This window comes from Halyomorpha halys, unplaced genomic scaffold (assembly GCF_000696795.3).
Source record: "Halyomorpha halys isolate HHAL.00 unplaced genomic scaffold, Hhal_1.1 Scaffold1084.1, whole genome shotgun sequence".
Taxonomy (NCBI): Eukaryota; Metazoa; Arthropoda; class Insecta; order Hemiptera; family Pentatomidae; genus Halyomorpha; species Halyomorpha halys.
In genome coordinates this window covers 20435-42983 of record NW_027106765.1, presented here as the reverse complement: position 1 = coordinate 42983, position 22549 = coordinate 20435, and the positions used below count along the sequence as shown (strand labels likewise).

At 31.2% G+C, this 22549-nt stretch overlaps 2 protein-coding genes across 2 annotated transcripts in view; one reads left to right on the top strand and one right to left on the bottom strand.

Moving 5' to 3' along the window:
* The first annotated feature begins 4565 nt into the window (after window positions 1-4565).
* LOC106688225 (serine-rich adhesin for platelets) overlaps window positions 4566-22549 on the top strand; it is a 19595-nt gene continuing 1611 nt past the window's right edge. Inside the window, exons 1-4 of the mRNA XM_014432588.3 lie at window positions 4566-4736; window positions 4826-5022; window positions 5100-5270; window positions 7651-14105. Of these exons, the coding sequence (XP_014288074.1) occupies window positions 4714-4736; window positions 4826-5022; window positions 5100-5270; window positions 7651-14105 (6846 nt within the window). The 5' untranslated portion in view covers window positions 4566-4713. The remainder of the gene's footprint in view (window positions 4737-4825; window positions 5023-5099; window positions 5271-7650; window positions 14106-22549) is intronic.
* LOC106688227 (SWI/SNF-related matrix-associated actin-dependent regulator of chromatin subfamily B member 1) overlaps window positions 18941-22549 on the bottom strand; it is a 20441-nt gene continuing 16832 nt past the window's right edge. Inside the window, exon 2 of the mRNA XM_014432592.3 lies at window positions 18941-19066. Within this exon, the coding sequence (XP_014288078.1) occupies window positions 19054-19066 (13 nt within the window). The 3' untranslated portion in view covers window positions 18941-19053. The remainder of the gene's footprint in view (window positions 19067-22549) is intronic.

Genomic DNA, 22549 nt, shown 5'->3' with positions numbered 1-22549 from the left:
AATAGTTTTTAGCTATTTAATGTCCGACGTTTCGCCCCACTTAGCAGGGCTTCATCAGGGCTAAAAAGATACAAAAACAACTAAGAGCATTACAACAATAAGATACAAAAAGGTAAATTAAGGCAGGATAAATATTATATAAAAAATAAGTGAAAAGAAAATTATATGTAAATAAAAGGAAGGAAGACATAAAATAGTATTAATATGAAATAAACTTGAATAAACAATGAAACATTACGTAAGAATGGTAAGAATAAAAATTTCAAAAATACGTATAATAAACAGTTTAAAAAGTGCAAGAGACGTATATAAAACAAAAAAGAAAAATAGATGTGGGAACACAAAATTTAAACACTAACAGATGGGAAATGAAGAAGAAATTAGAAATTAAATAAACGTCATGAAAGAATAAATATAAATCAAAATAATGATGATATGAATTATAGCATTTTATATAGAACTTAAAAATTATAGCAATGAAAAAAAGTTAAATTAAATAAGGAAAAGGACAAATCTAAATAAAGAAAAGCACTCCAAATTGTGGGGGAAAAAACTGGCTACAAATAAAATAAGTAAACCTTCGAGAAACTGGTTTTTAACACAAAAAAGCAACAACATATTTTGGTCTTTTGAAGCTTGAAAATGTTTTTGAAAAAGTACTGACTCTCGCAAACGTTTTATTTAACAATATAAAATCGTTCCTTTTTTTTTTTTTATATATATTCTAACTGCCTTACTATTTTTTATTTATATTTTATGTAAGTCTGTTTTATTTACATGTAACTTTTGTACTCTAAAATTAGTTTTAAACTATAAAATATTCCGTTATCTGCATCACAAGGACTAGCTTAATGTTCTACTGTGTTAAATGAATGTTTATCACGGCCTCAAACGTGTGATTCACGTCTCTTTCTTACCTAAATCCACGTGATGCTTAAAGACAAGCGAGAAGTGCTCAATGGCGAAATTTGAAGGTTATCAGCGTAAAGCGAGAATTACGTTTGTGATGGCCTTCATATGTTTTTTTGATGACCTAATTATATCTTTTTTGTTTTTTGTTTATATTTTATTTTATATCAGATCGGCCTGGTATGGGCCTTACATGGTTGATATAACAGTTATATTATATATATATTTTTTAAAAGTTGATTATAGGGGGGGAGAGTATAGTCTCGTACAAAAGATACCCCTAACTATATACAATGTTATTAAAAGAAGAAAAGAAAATATAATAAAATAAATAGATAAGAATAATGCTTCTTCATAAAAGAGGAAAGTAAAATTAATAACAAAAAAATAATGATATTGGTACAAATAAACAATTTCCCTCTAATAGCAAAAAGAAACAAGTTAATTTGAAAAAGGGACGAGAGAAGAAAATAGAAAAAAATAATAATGAATAAATAAAATGAGTAATAATAAAAGTAAAATATAGGTAGTGTGACTATGAATTAATTTTACATATATTAAAATGTATAAAAGAATATCCTGCAGCAGTCTGGGCTTCAGTTTCGGGTTGAGGTTGGGTTTCCCAAGTTGTAGGTAACCGCTCCTTTACTCTCGGTAACTGGGGGGTGGAACTTCATGAACCGTTTTTTGATGTAATCCTCTATTTACTCCATTTGTAATTCGTGATGCAATTGGCTAACTAAGGAGCATTAACTGCGATTCTTAGGACTTTATTTTGAAAAGATTGTAGTTCTTTCCTTTTCGTGAAGGATGCCGCTCCTTAGACTTCACAACCGTACATCAGCAGTGACCAGAGAATTGTTTTAAATATAAGAACAGTTGTTTCTAATTTTAGTTTGGAATTTCTGCTTAGGATAGGATATAGCATTGCTAACCTTAACATACGTTACCAGCCGCGTAACTGGTACCTTTTTGACGTTTAGAAACTTCTGATGCTGCTGATTCTACTAGCAGAGCTGAGCTACTATGAAACTAACAGCTAAGATTGCCATGGATACGATATTTATCAATGGTTCATTCATGAATAAGGGTCGTAACCATGGCAACTTTAGCTATTAGTTTCAACTGTAGCTAATCTTTGCTCATCTCTGTCTACTAGTACAAGAGCCCAAGAAGAGAAGAAAGTCAGATACTTCACCCCAATTTTTTATTACTTTAATGAAAACTATGTATACTTACTAGTCAAAATTAATGAGTCTGCCAAGTATAGGTAGGGCGAATAAAAAATGGCGGCTGTTTCAAAACGTTTAAAAATATATAATTTTATATTCGGGGCTCTATGTCTTTAAAGGTACCAACAACACGAGAAAAGCTAAGAGAACATCATTTAAAGTAGAGTAAATTTGCTAAAATATGAGCCCTAATAGAGCTATTTACGTTCAATAGTTTTTAAAAAGCAACATTTCATAAGTAATTCGCTTAAAAATCAACAGTTAGTGAATTTATTTTGAGAAAACTATCATAACATGAAACTAGAAATTAACATTTAGTGAATTTATTTTGGAAAATATCGTAAAAATTACTACTCCTACGAAGACAAACATCATAAGCTACTTTATAGTACATTTAAATACATATTTAAAAACAACTAATCTTACAAAGATAAATATTATCAACTATTTTATAGTAAATTTAACTAGCTTTAATTTGAGCGCAGAAATCTGTACGTCCAATGGTTTCTGAAATAAAGTTTTTCATAAATCAAACTTTATTGTCCGAACAACTATTAGTCAATTTATTTTAGCAAATATCATGAGAACTACTATTCCTACTAAAATAAACGTCTTATACTACTTTATAACTCATTAAACTAGCTTTAATTTTAGTGCTAATAGACATCTGTACGTCAAATGGTTTTTGAGATATACAATTCTCAAAATAAATTAACTAACTACTGATATTTCAGTACATTTTTATGAAATGTTGCTTTTTAAAAAGCTACATCTCGAGAACTATTGGACGCTATATCTATAGAACTATTTAAGCTATATCTCTATTAGGGATCATATTTTAGCAAATTTACTCTACTTTAAATGACGTTCTCGTTTGTTGGTACCTTTAAAGATATAGAGCCCCGAATATAAAATCATATTTTTTTAAACGTTTTGAAACAGCCGCCATTTTGTTTTCCCCTAACTATACTTGGCAGACTCATCAATTTTGACTAGTAATTATACATAGTTTTCATTAATGTAATAAAAAATTAGTGTGAAACAACTGAATTTTTTCCCTGAATTTTGCCCTCTTGTACTATACGAACCAAAAAATGCCCCCTCAGTGCCTTGAAATTATCCTTTTACACGACAAATACCCGTCACTTTATCAGAGTGGACACCGGAGTATGTATCTTTTTAGCCCTTATGAATCTCTACAAAGTGGGGCGAAACGTCGGGAAATAAATAGTTGTCAACTATTTTTGTTTTCTTGTGACGGCATCCCTGACCATCTTCTTCATGAGTTAAAAAAAATTAATTTTTCATTGGGAGCTCTATATCTTTAAAACTACCCACAACACTAGAAAACCTAAGAGGAGATCATTTGAAGTAGGGTAAATTTGCTAAAATATGACCCCTGATAAAGGTATTTACGTTCAATATTTTATTAGACTGAAAAATCAGTAGTTAGTGAATTTATTTTAAGAAATCTATATCTCAGGAACCATAACACGTACAGATGTGACACTCAAATTAAAGCTAGTTTAATGGACTATAAAGTAGTTTATATACGTAGGGGTTGTAGTTTTCACGTTATTCGACAATATATATACTCACATAATGTTGATTTCTATTTATTTCAACCAAAATTTTAGTATGTAAAAAAATAAATTTAAGGAACCATAAGACGTAAAGATGTCTGCCAGCACTCAAAATAAAGCTGGTTTAATGTGCTATAAAGTGGTTTATGACACTTGTCTTAGTGGGAGTAGTTGTTTTTATGATATTTTCATAAATTGTATCCGAACAACTAGAAATTAACATTTTGTGAATTTATTTTGGAAAATATCATAAAAACTACAACTTCTACGAAGACAAATATCATAAACTACTTTAAAGTACATTAAACTAGCTTTAATTTGAGTGTTAATAGATATCTGTACGTCAAATGGTTTTTGAGATATAGATTTCTCAAAATATATTCACTAACTACTGATTTTTCAGTACATTTTTTATGAAATGTTGCTTTTTAAAAAGCTATATCTTGAGAACTATTAAACGTAAATAGCTCGCTAATGACTCTTATTTTAGCAAATTTGCTCTTCTTAAAATGGTGTTCTGTTAAGTGTTCTAGAGTTGATGGTACTTTTAAAGATATAGAGCTCTGAATGAAAATTTAATTTTTTTTAAGGCATTGAAACAGCCGCCATTTTTTATTCTCCCTACCTATACTTGGCAGACTCATCAATTTTGACTAGTAATTATAAATAGTTTTCATTAAAGTAATAAAAAATTGGGGTGAAGTTACTGCCTTTTTTCTTCTCTTGGGATCTTGTACTATAACAGGGTTATTCTGTTCACTTAGGTGTTATTATACAGAGCGCTATCTGTAGATTTTGTAACTAACTTAATGAATTACAAACTGTCACCATTGCCAAGAGATGGCAGCACCAATTAGTAACCTCAAAGAATTTGGTTGTGCAGCTGATTAATTTTAGTTTGTTTGAGTTTAAGTCTGTGATAATTATTGATTTTAGATTATTTTAAATGAGCATAACTTAATACTACTTGTTTGTTACAATATTAAAAGATGGGTGGTAAAAAGACAGTAGAGTATGTATTTATTAAGTGTTTATAGTTTGTTTATTCTTTAATTTTTTATGAAAAAATGTAATTCTTCTTGGTATTCATGTGTGATTCAGAAATTCTCGGAGATTTGAAAAAGACAGAAGAGATAAGCTCAATGTCGCCTTTATGGAGCTTGGTAAGCTCTTACCTGATCACGATCCGACAGTGAACCTCAGCAAGGTAGAAATTTTGAGGAAAGCTGCCGAATACATAAAGTATTTACAGGGACAAAATGAGGAAATCATGAAGCTTGGTGAAGACTTAGCACTCAGTATGTTTTTATATTCATTCATGGTTTCAATAATATAAATCCTTTGATTGTTGACATAAGAGATGTTTCATTTCTAGAAAACGAAAGTGAAAAGTTGAGGAAAAGAGTTGCTCATTTACTATTGAAAACTAAAGAACTGGTTGAAGCTTTAAGATCTGCTGGAGTTCCCATTCCCAATTCAAAACGTAGGAAGAGGAAGCCGAAAGCAGCTACGCAAGGTGTATTACTTTCTAATCAGAATAAATCATGTAAGTAAAATTTGTCTGTAAATATAAATATATTGTATATCCTATGTTCTATAGTGTTTATTAATGGTAATTATTCATATTTGATTTAAAGTTCTGATTCAGTTTTTGCTATGAAATTTATCAAGAATTTAGAATTTCATTGAAATAGATGGTATAACTAAATTTTGATAAATAAACTTATAATAAATTAACCCATAAGTAGATTAAAGTTACATTTATAGTGCAATTCACTTTGTAAAGTAAATTATGTTTGGCCTATTATTAAATTAACTAAAGAAGTTAAAGTAAAGTGATATGCTAGTGGGGTATCTTAAAATCAACATTATTTTCATTTTTAGCTCATATGTAAACATATATAGAACCTCTAATATGTTAGGAATAAGAAGAGTTAAAGTAAAATTATGCACGAACACGCTATCTTAAAATGGGTATTATTTTCATTTTTACACCCAAAAACATGTAAATTAAAATTAGCCATAATATATATATAAAATAAATCACATAATCTTGTAATCCATAGCATATTCATTTACTCATATAACAAAGATATCTTTATTCATATAATTCATAGTTGAAAGTTAGATTTAAAATATAATTTACCTTGTAAAGTAAATTTATTCCATTGATATTTTGTTTATCAATTCATTGAATTTTAATATTTGTTAGCTTTCAAAAATATAACTTATATGTGGTTTTAATTGTAGTAAAAACTGTTTATAAGGAAATTTGCCGATTTATTATTTTACTTTCTCGATTTATATTAACCTCTTGTTTAATATGGAAAGTAAAGTAAATAAATTGTTTTTATTTCTATTATGTAGAATACTTACTACTTCATGTTGTACAGAGTACACTCCAGTAATTTAACATCTTTTTGTCATAATTTCCTCCGAAAAATTTAAATTTTGTATTGTATCGTCAACAGGGGAAGATGGGTTTGCATTTTAAATCAATTATACATATACTTTTGGGTCCCTCCAGCAGTTCCCTTTGTATGAAATGAACTGAAATTCAGTGTTAAAGGTTTTTTTAGGTAGAAAAATAATATAAAAGTGGGTGTGGATTTAAGTCGAAATGTGGATATGTCCAACTTTTTTTTTTTATGGTTTTACGTAGCTCAACAGCTCCTCTGAATTTTGAGGTAAAGCATTGAAACTTTGTTTGTGAATTCAGCTTGTATTAAAAAACCTCAACTTCTTTCTTTCAACCCCCTCATTTCTTTTGTGTTTTTTGGCTTTGCTTCTAAGCCATTCAAAATTGAGTTACATAATTGAGAATTTGTTTGTAAACTGAGTTTGTTAGATAAGTATCTATTTTTGAGACCATTGTGACCAAGTTTTTTTAAGCTATCTCCGTACCATCCTCATTAAATGATATACATTATATTTATATAACAAGAATAATTAGGAAATTAGTTCAATAACATGAAAGGTAAAATAGAAAAAAATGAAAAAACAAAATGTCATTTACAACATAAATTGTCAAAATTGTGAAGGAGTTTATATTGGAGAAATTTCCAAAAAATTAAAAATCAGAAGTGAGCTACACAAAGGAAATTGCAAAAACATAAACAGTACTAATGGCCCTTCATAGTATAGAATTTAAACATAAATTTGATTTTCAGAACCCACATATTTTACATAAAAAAAGGCCAGAACAAAAATTAAAATACTTAGAGGCACTATATATTACAAAAAAAAATTAAATAGTGTTGTAAATTTTAAAACTGATTCCAAAGACCTCAATAATATCTTTTCTGAAACAATTGACATTTTAAATAAATTATTGTATGTTTTTAAGTTGGTATTTCTTATTTGTTGACATAGTATTCATCAAATAATGAAAAATTTTAGAAATGCTTATATAAAATCGGATGACTTATTAAAAATTATTTATAGTAAAAAAATTTTTATTTATTTTTTTGAATTTAAAGATTTTAGGGAATTTTAAACTTTTATCCTCATTTTAGAATAGTTCAAATGTTTTAATGTTGGCAACTCTCTCCTCCTGAAGAAGGTTCTAGTTCAGTTATCATGGTGAAGTGCTTGGAGTTGAACACCAATTATGTTTGAGTAATATTTTTGCTTTTTTAATTGTTATGTCTTGTGTCTGAATGGTTACTCATTTTACTATATTATGTGATAAATTTTAAAAAAGTTATATATGCAAGAATTTCTTTCACTTTACCACATTAAATAAGTGATAATTTTTAATTTATAATCTAGAAATGTCAAAATCAACACCTATTCGAAACAGAAATTTTTTTTTCGAACACAATACCCAGGAGCGAAATTATGTTTTCTTCATATTATTCATTTTTAGTTAATAAAAAAACTTGTTTACGAAAGAAATTTAATAATGTAAACATTTTTCCTTTTAGCTGGAAACAATAAGGAAGAAGAAGCAAAAACTTCACAAGATGAAGCCACAACTATAAAGAAAGTTAAGTGTGGTTGTATGAAATTGGCTCCGGAAAAGAAGCCCCTAAAAGAATCTAATCCAGTTGTCACTGCCGTTCCCACAGTAGTTACTTTAGGAAATGTACCGACTGTTGCATGTGTTTCTTCGGTTCCGGGTCCACCGTGGACTAATCATACGAAACTTTTGACTGCTACTCCAACTCCTTTAATTAGTGCTTCAGTTATGACCACTAGGGTTCAAAGTCTTCCTGTGGTTAAACAGTTACTTCCTAATAACAATAATCTTAGCAATAATGCAGCTCCGCTTGCTTCGATTCCTCGAGGAACTCAACTGTTATCAAGCATTAGAGCTTCTATAGACGCTAACGGTAAAAATTTGCCTACCCTCCGAAGTGGAATCCATAATCTACCGATTGTACCTTCCTCAATTCAAACGATTCCAATCATCGGTAACAACATTTTACCACCAAACATTGTGAAAGAAGTAACACCAGCTGTAATAAGTAAGAAAACTGTTAACATTGTTACTACTACAAGCTCCAGTTCAATCCCCACGCAGACTATCGTCAATAGTTCGCATATTATTACATTATCTCAAAGTAATATCATCAGCGCACCGGTAATGGCTTCTGGGATTCAGACTGTACCAGTATTAGAAAAGAATATACTCTCAAATTTAGGTCCTGGTACGTTAATCCTTGCTGATGGTAGAATAGTCAATGTACCTCCGATCGTACCTCAGATTCTTGTAAAACCACAACCTACTGTCATTTTAATGCCAACTGCCAAGAAAAAAGATAAAATAATAATTCCTAAGAAACGAGATGTTACAAAAACGACATTTGCCAACAAGGCGCCTATTCCTGCCATTCAGACCTTCCGATTGGAATCGTGTCCGAGGGTTCGTACTAAAAAGAAACCTAAAAATACTTCAAAGAAAACTGAGAAAAGCAAGAGTGCAGAAAATGATACTGACTCAGAGCAGGCTAAGAAAAAAAGAAAATTAGACAATGTCACACTTCCTTCCAATCAAGAAAAAATTGACAAAACAGCTTCTACGAATGATGTTAATTTATCAAAAGAGATGGACAGTATAAATATTGAGGTTAGTAGCTCTAAGCAGGTCTCTAAAAGTGTATCAGTCGATACTTCCAACACCCTAACTGAAGCAACTACGACACACGAGCAGGAAATGTCAAATGAAGTTATAGATGTGCCAAAATCATCTGGAAATGATGATGAACTAGTACTTTCTGATACTAGCAATGCTATAGTAACAAATACTTTAGTACCTACCAGTACGATTTCTGATACTAATCTGGATTGTCTTAACGATTCAGATTTTCCAGCTGCTTCATCTCCTGTTGAAGCTTTGAATGATGAATATGAGGAACCACTTCCGACCTCTGCGAAGGATCAGGGTAAAAACTCAGCTGATAGTTCTAATCTGACCGATAAAACTGAAGAAAATAATATTTCTTCTGAATCAAATGCGATAGAAACTGCTGTATCTGAAAAAGAGCAAAAATCTTGTAATCCAGAAGCTTCTACAGATCTGTTGGTGTTATCTTCAGTGAATCTGGAAGATAACAATACTGAAGTTTTAGTTGTTGACAATACTAATGACAAAAGTTTAGAGGCTAGTACTTCTGCAGTTTGTAGTTCTGCAGGATCTTCGATGGAAACCGAAATCAGTCCTCTTAAAAATGATACTTCATCCAATGACTTAAAGAACCAGAGTTCGGTTTGTTCCGCTGCTAGTTGTGAAGCTCCTAACGGCTTTACTTTGACCCTCACAGAAAGCCTTCCAGAAGTGCAATCAAGCACGGTGCAAGTCCCAATGTATGTTTCTTCAACGAATAATGAAAGTAAATCAACTTCATCCTTGTTTAGCTGCCAGCCCAACGATGGTGTCTATTCAGCTGTTGATTCAACCCTTCGTAGTTCAGAAAATCAATCTTTTCAGCAGAAAGATAGCTCAAATACACTTTTGCCAAGACAAACTGAACCTCTTCCCGTTACTGAAGCACCTAGCTCTACTCCAAGTCACAATGACGTCTTAGCAAGCAATGCTCTAATTCCTGAGAGTGTTCAACATTCAAAGTCTAACCCGGAACTGAATAATTCTGCTGATACTTTGATATCCAAGGCGTCTGTTTCATCCTCCTCTACGAATGATAAAGTGTTCCAAAATGTTCAAACGAATCGAGAAATAATGCAGAGGTTAGATTTTCCAGATCTTGGAAGTAATGCCCTGGTTGAAAATACTACAATGTTTCCATCCCTAAATGAGATCACGCATTCATTATCTTTAAATATTCAAGAGAAAGCAATATATTCTCAGGCCCTTTCTTTTCCACAGGATAAATGTCCTGATCAACCTAATGGTTTGGTTACTGGTGTTGGCAGCTTGACTATGCCAGCAAGCAAAAATAATCCCTTCTCCGTTTCCAACAGTAGTTTTCAACAACAGAATAATCATAACCAGCTCGATCACGTGCAGCCGAATCACAGTAAGCAGAAAGCTACACTGGCAACCGATCCTTTTTGCACTAGTTCTCAAAGGCCTGATTTGCCAATGTATCCACAAAGCAATGTTCCATTTTCTTATTCCAAGACAAATGAATCTTTTACTAATCACACTACGTACAGAATGCCAGAAACACTACTTAGCGATAAGAATCCGAACCTAAGCTACAGTGAGACTGTTAACAAGTCGGTTAGTTTTAATGCAAACGAAAAATCTCCATGTAGCAGTACAACAGCTATTTCATCAATTAATCAATCCGCAAACTCTACTGCCAACATTTATACATCTTATTGCTCGGCCAACTTTTATCCAAATACTACAGTCACTTATTCGCAAAATAGTTTTAATTTGAAATCTATGAACAGAACTTCTCTGACTGATAATCTTTCGAAGAAGATTGTCCCTTACAGTACATTTAATGATCCTATGTCATCCATGAGTTTAGGCGACAAACAACTTTGCGGTCGAAATATGTCATTTCATCACAATTCAGTTTCTAAACCTAACTGGGAGAAGCCCAATTGTAGCAAAGATTTTTATAACAATCCAGTGAATAATTTGCCTGATAATAGCAGCAACATTAAAGACAAAAATTCTTCATTTCAATGTAATAAGATGCCAGGTCTAGAAAAGCAGAACGAATCGCAGAACCAAAGCCAACTTATGTACCTCGGTTTTCACAACGAATCTGTTGCACCTCATGGAAATGGATTTTTTCAAAATTTTCCCTCAACTTCCGCTGTGCTTCAAGGTGGTTGCGGTTTTAATGAATTTACATCTGGTGTTGGTCCTCATGTGAATACCGTACCTTCAAAAACGACTAATCACCATGAAAATCAAATCAATGTCAATGCATCTCATGTAGGAAGGAACCCACAAGAAAAATTGTTCAGGGATAATCAACCTCTCGTCAACAAAGGTAATTCTTTAACTGGTTTAGAAAAAGACAAGACGAGAAACAGTTCATTTTACCCAGTGTCTGCCCAAACATCATCAGGTTATTCAAATTTATGTTCCGAAAACCAACCTAAAGTTCAGAATATTCCGTATGAAAACAGTTCTGCTAGCAAATCTAAAGTAAATTCAGAAGGTAACTGTGTATCACATAATAATTTTATAGAACCAAAAATTTCGTGTATTGCAACCAGTGTGACTAGTACTAATAATGTTGCTCAGATTAACACCAGTCATGCTGTATATAACAATTCTATAAGTTCAGGGGCTTCATTTGTCGATGGAAAAGCCAGTGATCAAAACTGTAATGTTAATGTTTCAGTTGATGAAAGGAGGAAGATGAATGAGGCTGGGAAATCATATTCAAAGGACAAAGAGGTTTCAAAATCTAACAGATTCATTGAAACTACTCTACCTGTATCTCATAATCCATCCGATTCTACCAAAGCTTCACAAACGAACACCAGTGTACAATCAGCTCCCTCAAAAAATCGTGTTGCTGGAGAAGTTGAAAGAAATCCTGAAAATAATGGCTACAACAATTATCTCCCTAAGCCATCTGTCAGCGGAAAAAATATTCAAAACAGCAATCCTGATATTAACCCAAATAACCGTAAAATGAATGATTCAGTTGAAAATGCGCAAAGTCAATATAAAGATTATATTAGAAATACAAGTGGTGAGAAACAACTACACGAAAATCATAAACTTTTATCATCCTCGGCTCATAAATCAGTTTCGACTGAAATGAGCTCAGATGACTTTCAGGTCTATAATTACAATGGAAATAATTATCAAAAACTTCCGCATTCTCAAAATAATTCATTTACGTCTAATCCTTCGAGGATTTCTTCTAACTCGATGAGGGCTGCTGGTTATAAAAATTTTGATAATACTCCTTATGAATCAGTAACAAATCAGTTTGGTGGTCAAAATAGTGCCTCCGTCAATGCGAGAAATACAGGTGGCTGCTCGTCTCAAAATCTTCAGTTATTACCTTCGACTTCTACTTCGACATCTGATCACATAACTCCTCATTCTAGTAATAAAACTGCACCTGTATCAGTAATGGCCAATCCTTTGCCCCAGAAGGAAAATCAATCTTCAAAAATTTGTTCAAGCGATGGAACTTCTTTTAAAGGTGATATGAATGTGGATTTCTTAAAGTCTAAAGATTCCGAGAGGAACACATTCATTCCTATAATAGATGATGTACGTTTGACGTCTGATTTCTCTTCTGATCTGTTCAGCTCTCTCCAAGTTCCAACTGGAGGTCAGCATTCTGAATCAATTTCTCCTACAGCAGCTTTCTTATTAGCATTTCCACTCGTATCAACTTCCCGCAACAATGAAAATCTACCAGATAGTGAAAATCATGATAATCAAACATCAACACCTACTACTATCTTACAGATTGGGAACATAGAGCCGCCTAATACAGAAATGTTCCATTCAATTGATTTTCAAAAATCAAATAAAACAAACGACCAGTTTGAATTAAATAATGATTACCTTCATGTCAACGAAATGCATGGAAAGCAGAATGCAAATTATAATAAAACATGCGAGAAGAGAAAAGATGTATTTCCTGATTTCAGTAAAGATCAAAGAACTGTAGAATCAAAATCTAAAACAAAATCCTCTACAACTGTCACGAATAGCTACGCTACTCAATCGTATAATTATTCTCATTTTCCATGTAATGATTTTCAGCAATATTGTGAAAAGGAAGGTTCCCAATGGCAGCAAGACTTTTCTAACGTGCCTAAAGATCAAAAGAAGGCTTACGAAAAAAAGAAAGATAAAGCCGTACAGAAAGGTTATTTCTATCAGAATTATCAAGAATATTATAACTACAAAGACAAGAAGAGGAAGCAGCAAAACAGGATATCAGTTAACTGGATGACTACTCCAGAAAACCGAGAACAGGCAGACTACCAACAGAAAGAACCAGAGATAACCAATAATTACCCCAGCCACTCATCGCAACCTGTTTACAGTAGCATCCCCGTTGATTTTCCAACAGAATCATTTTCTGATTTCTGTAGCTCGAAGAAATCGAATAATTATTCTTGGTCTCCAAGTAAAACATTATTACCTGCGTTAGATAATCACCTAATGATACCTTCAACACTTCCTACTTTGGTCGGGGATCTGGCATTAGGTACCAGTACGCCTTCAGAAAGCTATAAAACTTTCGAACCCCCAAAAGTTCAACTGCCACAAGGACAAATTGCAAAGAAACCCCCAGAAAAAATGGATGAAATTAAAAAAAGAAACGAATTTCCTAAAAGTCAAGCGAATTTCTTTTCTGTGAGTCAGTTAGTTGATCCAAAAAGTAAAAAGCAGAAGACAACTGAGAGAAACTACAAAAGGCAAGAAAAGACATCCAAACCTCGGGCTAATTTCAATTGTTCCAAACGTAAAGATGATCATTGCATGTACTATGAAGAAAGAAATAATTTTGCTCCGAATCAGAATCAGTGTACAGAAAAGAAATACAACTCTTACAAAGGTGGAAGCTATAGTGCTGAATCGCTAATTGGTGCTCAGCAGAGCGATGTAGACTTCTCGTCCAATTTCAACTACCAACAAAATTCCAATTATTTTCAGAGCGACTTTACTCCTCATATTGATTCCAATCAGCAATACGGCTATTTCCAACAGACTCATTTTTCGGGCTTTTCCCACGAGGACTATCAAGACTTTGGATTCGGTACAAATCAGAGGAATTTAGAACAAAATAGGCAAAAATCTGGGCGAAAAGAAGATAATAACTATCAGGGTTCGAACATACTACAACCGCAAATTTACCCATCGTATTCTAAAAGCATTCATTATAACTTGCCTGCCTCCCAGCTCAACACCAACACTACGACTACTCTCACTAATTTCAACCTCAGTACAATTTTTCCTGAAATGAATGATCAGGTAAGCAGTGTTGTTTTAATCTCATCAATTCATATCTTTATAAAAAAAATTTTAATAACAATTAAATGAATGATCAGGTAAGCAGTGTTGTTTTAATTTTATCAATTTATATCTTTATAAAAAATCTTATTATAACAATTAAATGAATGATTAGTTATGCAGTGTTATTTTAATCTTATCAATTCATATCTTTATAAAACATTTTATAATAACAATTAAATGTATGATCAGTTAAGCAGTGTTATTTTAATGTTATCAATTTATATCTTTATAAAAAAAACTATAATTACAATAACATTTATACTATAATTACAATAAATAAAAAACTATAATTACAATAACATTTATTTTTAGATTGTCCAAAAGTAATTCATTCAGCTAATGATATGTTTATAATTAACCATGAATTAATTTATGGGAAAAGATGGTTGGGAGAGGGGCGAGAAGGTGTGGTCAGGAGTTTGTTTGTTTTGAGATGGCGTTCAACTGCCTGGTCATCAATGCCCGTTGTTTGTTGGTTTAAAATATTGAATGTGGGGTTTAAGATATAATCCGACCAAACTATTATTTGTTTAATAGTGTTTGATTAACTTATAATTTCTTTAATAGTGTTCGATTAATTAATAATTTGTTTAATAGTATTTGTAGCCATAGTGGTGAGAAAAATAGATATTCTAATTCTAAAAATAAGGTAAGGTAAGTAGATGATTACAATAATCAAAGGCTGATTAATAAGTTAGTCTTATCGATGAATTTAGTTACTCTTTCTATTACGGATTTGTCGTTTCTAAGCTCCATTGGAACATTTGTTGGTATACCTAACTGCTTCAGTGTTATTTTGTAATAATTGCATTCTCCAGAGATGCGTTTGATGGTCAGATTACCATTACATTTTGGAAGAGCCTCTCCTGTTATGAGATGGATGTGTGTTATTTTCTGAGTTGGGTGATCGTTACTTCTTCAAGGTGTCTACTTTGGGTTGATGTAGTCCAGGGCTTTAAATCTTTCTTTATAGATTTTAATTTACTTGGTGAACTTTCATTCCACATTGCTTGCCATCTTTTATTTATGCATTCCTTTAGAGGGCGAGCAAGTTCCTTTGCAGTTAAGATTGCTGCGGTTCTACCTGGGAGGACTAGCGCTTCTCTAGCAGCTTTGTCGGCCATCATTTCCTGTAATACCATAATACCTATTTGTTTTAACATTATTAAGTATTCATGAATTTGTTGAACGAGAAGGAGAACCGATCTATATCTAGTCCTTGAAGAGCACTAATGGAGTCCGATATTATTACTATATTGCCATTTGGTATATTTGACATGCAAAAGTAAAGGGCAGATACTATGGAATTCAGTTCTGCAATATAAATATTAGAGAGATGATGCAGTTTTCTCTTATGGGTTTTGTTATGTGTCACAAAGGCAGATACTGTTGCGTTATCTGATTTTGAGGCATCTGTATATATAGCGGTATGTTCTGCAAGAGTTTGTACTAGTCTCGGAACATTTCTTGATATTTTTGTGTTCAGGAGTGAAGAATACTATTAAATGGTATTTTATTGTGCCAATGTTTCGATATGAACTTCGCACCTTCTTCGGGGACTGAGTACGAACAAGATAATCCTGTCAAAATAAAATTAAAACAGTACAACCAGAAAAATATGATTATTAACAGTATCAATAATATCAAAGGAAAAAATTGCTCCCTGTATTTCACATTTTCATCCTACTTTAATAAACAATTGTTTAACTAATACAATACAAAATGTAAGTTATTACTTTAACCTGGTTATAGTCAACATCTTTGGAGTATTAAGAAAAGAAAAAACATTTAGTACTTAAGGGATAAAGATATGAGATCAAAAATATAAAAGATAGATGGTTCCCTCGGGTGTGGTCAAAATAACTCGAATAGTAAATAAACTGTTTATTGTTTGCAGGGCTTCATGAGGGCTAAAAAAGATACAAACAATTAAAATAATAACAAACTAAGAGAATAAGATAACATGAAATAAAAATTCAAACTATGGTGTAATTAAAAATTATATATAAATGGGAAAAAATAGAGAAATAAAGAAAAAAAAATTATTTTCCCTTTTTTTTTCCTTTATTTTATTCTCGGGGCTGCGGTGGCACCGTGGTAAGGCATGAAGCTACTAACTCCAAGGACCTGGATTCGACTTTGGCTGGGCAGAAAATTGTTGTCTGTTACATTGTACCTATGAGTTCTGTATAAGAGGAATAAGATATATTAAAGAGCCATTCCATTGGTCTACCTTGGGGATGACAAATAGGACCAATAGGCCCACTTGCCGGACTTGTTCCCCCACCATTACCAGTAGCAGTACTCTTGACCATATTACTGAATTGTTGAGTGCCACGATTGCTGCTTGGTTGTCTGTATAGATTGTTATATCTCTACTGGCCAAGCCTTCCTTGAATAGAGTGCTGGCGCAATAACTAATGGCAAAAGTATTTTTGATTGAAATACAGAGGAATATTTGCCTAAGAGAATATATATTCCCCAAGTGGTTTATCTTTGTGCTAGGTCCCAGCTCCTGAATCTTGGGCTATGAGATAGCTGTCCATATAGCAGTTTATATAGAATTAAAAAATGTAAAATCAGTTCATGTTAAAGAACTGGCTTTAGGGGGTATCAATGTATAACTAATCTTCTTTCAATTTTTCCATAATTTTTAGTCATCAATGAAAAAATCATATCACTATTAGTCATTTTCCAAAATAAGGAGAAAATACAACCTTAGTGATGGAGCTCTGCTGCTCACTTTTTTTTAAATCTTTTTATTTTCCTTAGTGAGCCTTAAAAAAAAATAATTAAGAAACAGGCTTATTATTTTCTTCGGTGGGAACGGGGTGGCTCAATGGTAAGGAACTGTGTTATTAACTCCAAGGACATGGGTTTGAATACGGCTGTGACAGATAATTATTTATTACTGTAGCTGTGAGTCAACCCTGTGGATTTGAGAGCACTTCAGGGTCCACCCAGCCTCATATATTAGGTAAAAGTCTGGCAGTCGAGCTTGATTCTGACCAAATCACCTCCTTGCACAAACGTTGATCTAGGAACAGGATTTCTTTACTAAGTACTACAACCCCTGACCCCTCATTAATCTACTGTCAACTATCTACACTTCATTTCTCTTTTATCTACTTTTCATTTGTTATTATTTCCCTTTTCATATGTCTAGTACTTTTTGTTTATTTATACTTTCCACCGTACGTTTTATTTTATTTTATTTGTTCATTTTTATATAATTAACCTTTATTTATTCTTATCTCATTTCCTTAATCTCCATCTTTTAGTGTGTATTATTTTTGTTTCTCTTATATCTACTTTTCTATTTTACATGCTATTATGTCTCCTGTTCATTTTGAATCTAATACTTTACGTTATTTCTTTTTTATCTGTACTTATCGCTGTACATCTTATTTTTGTTTCCTCTGGTTATTTTAATATAATTTTTCACATATATTTAAAACATTTTTAACTGGACTATAGTTTAGTTTTTATTTCATGTTATCCTTATCCTCTTACTATGTTACTTCATTTTAGTTGTTTGTATCTTTTTTGGCCATGATGAAGTCCTGCAACATGGGGCGAAACATTTGCTCATAATAAACAGTTTATTCACTGCTTGAGTTATTTTTATCGTACCCGGACCGTCATCCTTGTATATATTACGTATGGCCAATCAACAATCTTCCAAAGATTAAAAAAAAATTTTTTTTCTCTTTCCCCAGAATAGTGATTTTCTGACAAATGTTTTTTTTTTTGCTATTTTTCATTTGCTAGCAACACTTCAATTTCTATGAGTCAATAATAAATTAAGTTTTTTGTCCCTCCTTGTATATATATTTTTAAAATTTATTTTATAGTTAAGGAAGTCTAATACATTAGTAAATTTTTAATTAAAAAAAATTAGGAGTAATTCTTACATGAGGAAAAAAATTGTGGTTATAGCCTCATAGATCAAGAAAGATATTATAATAGATAATACGAGCTCGTAGATAAGGCTGCCAGAGAGGCACTCATGCTCCCTGGCTGTGGAACCGCCGTTCTTACTCCATCAGAACTCAGTAGACCTCTTAAAATAAAAATATCAGAAAGATGGCAGGCCATGTGGAATGAAAGCTCTCTGAGTAAATTAAAAGAAATAAAAATATTTGTAAAGCCAGGGTCAACATCCTTCTGCAGCTGCTGCAGGGAGGAAGTTGCTCTAACCCGCTTAAGAATAGGCTATACTGTCCTTTCGCACCCAATCAGAAATCTGCCACCTCCCACATACCAATATAGTCAGCTCATTCTCATAATTAAACATATTTTTGAAGAATGCCCTCACTATTTACCTGACCCTAAATTTATCTGAAGCTCTGACAGATGAGGAAGCTACAGTGATATTGATATTTAAATTTTTAAAAGCACATTACCTCCTTTCCAAATTATATTATTTCTTTGGTTTTAATTTATTATTATTATCATCATCTCATAATTATGTTTATGTGTGTGTGTATGTATCTTAATAATTATAGTAGTCCGTAGGTGTTGATGACCAAAAGGTTTTATACATATAAACAAGAATAAACAAACAGATAATATAAATTTTAATTTATTAATCATATATAATTTCTATTACATCGAATTATACATATGATTCTATTATTTTAATAATGGAATAATACATTATGGCATTTATCATTTTACTTGATAATTTTTACAAATTAATGAAGTATAAAAAGTTTAATACTAAAATACAAATCAAATGTTGAGATTAGTATCCTACTAATATAAAGATATGTCATTTTTCTCAGGCATCGTCCTTTCTTTATTTCACAGAACGTTTCGCCTAAACCATGACTAGGTTTCCTGTTCTTTCTGAACAACGCCATCCACTCTTGCCATTTCCGCTCATTTAGGCGTCACTGCTTGTTTAGGTGGCCGCCCTGTAAATTTAATAAGATATTAATAATCCTCTTATTGGTATTTATTGTAAAAGAACAGAAAAAAAAAAAAAGACAATGTTCAGCCTGAAGATATTGGTTACTCATAAAAATGAAAGCATAAATATTGTCACTTTAACTGCCATAACTCATAAGACTGAAAAAAAAATTCAAACGTACAATCTATACTTAAAAAATATTATATATATAAATAATTGACCGTATTAATTAAAATTATGTAGAAGATGGTCGGGGGTGCGGTAAAAAGAAAAAAAATAGCTAACAACTATTTATTTGCTGATGTTTCGTCCCACTTTGTAGAGTTTCATCAGGGCTCGATTGAGATCAATCAACTGAAACAGCCCTGATGAAGCTCTACAAAGTGGGGCGAAACATCAGCAAATAACTATTTTTTATTTTCTTGTGAAAGGACCCCCCCCCGACCATCTTCTTCATAATTATATTTTAAAAAAATTAAATGTAATTAAATAAATAAAAGGAAGATGGTCCAGGTGCGGTCAAAATAACTTGAATAGTAATTAAACTATTTATTGTGAGTCAAGGTTTCGTTCCACTTTACAGGGTTTCATCAGGGCTAAAAAAGATACAAACAACTAAAATAATGTAAGATAATAGATAACATGAAATAAAACTAAATTAAGGTATGAACAAAGTAAATTAAAATACTACTAATTACTTTGTTAATTTTTATATCAATTTTAATTAATCATACCTTAGTTTAATTTCATTTCATGTTGTCTATTCTCTTGCATTATTATAGTTGTTTGTATATTTTTTAGCTATGATGAAGCTCTGCAAAGAGGGTAAAAATGTAAATAGTTTAATTATCATTTGAGTTATTTTTACTGCATCCGGATCATCTTCCTTTAAAATATTACATCAGCGATCTTTCAACAAATTACGTAATGAGTTTTGTAACAATATTCCTAGATTATTTAATCAAAATATTGGTGTGTCATTAGTGAAAGGTTTTGATATTTAAGAGAAAAATTAAATTTTGAAATTTGATTTCAATACTAAATATCGATATCTAAATTTGAAACGATATTCTCAGATTATTTAATTCGAAATATCGATATTTTATTATAGGAAGACTAAGAGATTTAAGGACAGTTTTAAAATTAAATATTTAAGTTTCATGGCGATATTAGATATTGAGATATCCATATTACACTTTTTTAATAATAGCTATATCAAAATTTGGCAACAATATTTAATTGAAATATTATATTTCATTGAAGTAAGATTATGAAAATTAAGGGAAAACTTTAAATTAAATATTAGAAATTTATTTTGTTATTTCACATTACTATCAAAATTTGGCTTTCTTAATAATATTGATATCAGACTTAGGCCGGTTAAATACAAGGTGGACTGCACCATTAACCCTCTCACATATAAAATTATATAGGTATCCTATTTCCCTATAGATAATTTTTCTAGAGAAGTTCTTCACAAGTCAGGTTCCGCCATTTTCCTACTTCTACTAAAAGGGTTCCACATTTTTTCTATTCAGTTCTAGAAAAATGCATTGAATTTGAATTTATTTGTTAGCTGATTTTGAAAAAGGCGAGTACATAAATTAAGTTGAGATGGGCTGAAAAAAAGTTTCACTGCTATTTTATTATTATTTTAACGGAACCTCACTTGTGAAAAACTTCTCTAGAAAAATCATCTATAGGGAAAATAGGATACCTATATAATTTTATATGTGAGATGGTTAATGGTACAGTCCACCTTGTATTTAACCAGCCAATAGTTTGTATTTAGCCAACAAATTTCGATATCTATGTGAAATAACAAAATAAATTTCTAATATTTAATTTAAATTTTCATAATCTTACTTCAATGAAATATAATATTTAAATTAAATATTCTTTAAATATCGTTGCCCAAGTAATAATAAAAAAGTCTGATATCCATGATATACTTTTTTAATTTTAATTTAATTTAATTTAAAGTTTTCCCTTAATTTTCATAATCTTACTCCAATGAAATATAATATTTCAATTAAATATTGTTGCCAAATTTTGATATAGGTATTATTAAAAAAGTGTAATATGGATATCTCAATATCTAATATTGACATAGAATTTAAATATTTAATTTTAAAACTGTCCTTAAATCTATCAGTCTTTCTATAATGAAATATCAATGTTTCAAATTAACTAATCTGAGAATATTGTTTCCAAATTTAGATATCAATATTTAGTATAGACATCAAATTTTAAAATTTAATTAATTTTTCTCTAAAATATCAAAACCTTTCTCTTATGACACACCAATATTTTGATTAAATAATCTAGAAATATTGTTGCAAAACTCATCGACATCGATATTGTTAATATTGCGTGTTGTAATAATGAACACAAACAAGTAAAATTTGTGTTCTAATTCTATACTGACTGCATTTCTAACCATCTCTATTTATTGAATCTATTAACACACGATCTTGAGAATAAGGTGTTTATTTTGATTTATTTGAAATGGTGTAGTTTTTTTTTTTTTTTCTGAATTACAAAGTATCACAGCTTAAATGACGATATTGTATATCATGCAAGGCCAATATTGAAAATAACACTAACAAATTATCTAGACTAATTAATGCTATTACTACAATTTATTAATTAAGAAAAATAAACTAAATTTCCTTCCAACTTACTACAAAGTTATTGTCCATGTTAAAATAAATTCGAGTAATTTAAAAAAAAAAAAGAATAAATAAAGAAACTTAAATTCAAAAGAAATATAGATAGTAGGAAGGGAGACTTTTGAGACAAGCAAATAAATAAATTAATGTCAGATTTCTTCCATAAAAATATTCGTGGTTTCTTTATCTCACTATTTCATTAAAGTTTGATGATTATTTAATATATAGCAAAAAATTACTTTTTTTGAGTTATACTATTTTTTATAAATACTAAATTTCATAATATTTAGATAATTTTAAAGTTGAGCATTAGTTAGTTTATTTTTCTACATGATTGCCGATTAGGTTTATACGTTATTGAAGAGATAACCATTTTTCTGTGCCCGCCTAATAGTTCCCCATCATGTCCTTGAGAATGAGTTAAATCGCATTGCTCACCTCATTCAAAACTAAATTATTCTCTGAAAATTTAATATATTTAAAATTTTATAAAATTAAACTATCCCAATTATAAGGGAAATGCAGTAGCACTGTGGTAAGGCACAATGCTACGAACTCCAAGGACCCGGGTTTGAATCTGGCTGGACAGAAAATTGTTTTCTGTTACACTGTAGCCGTGATTTAATTCTGTAGGTTCTGGAACCCTGCTGGGGTCCATCCAGCCTCATAAATTGAGTAAAAATCTGGCGGTCAAGCGTGATGCTGACCAAATCACCTCCTTGCACAACCGTTGGTCTAGTAACAGTACTTTCTTACAAAGTACTGAATCTGTGGCTTTTTGTGTTTTGTCGTTGTGGATTTTTTTTTTATTTTAA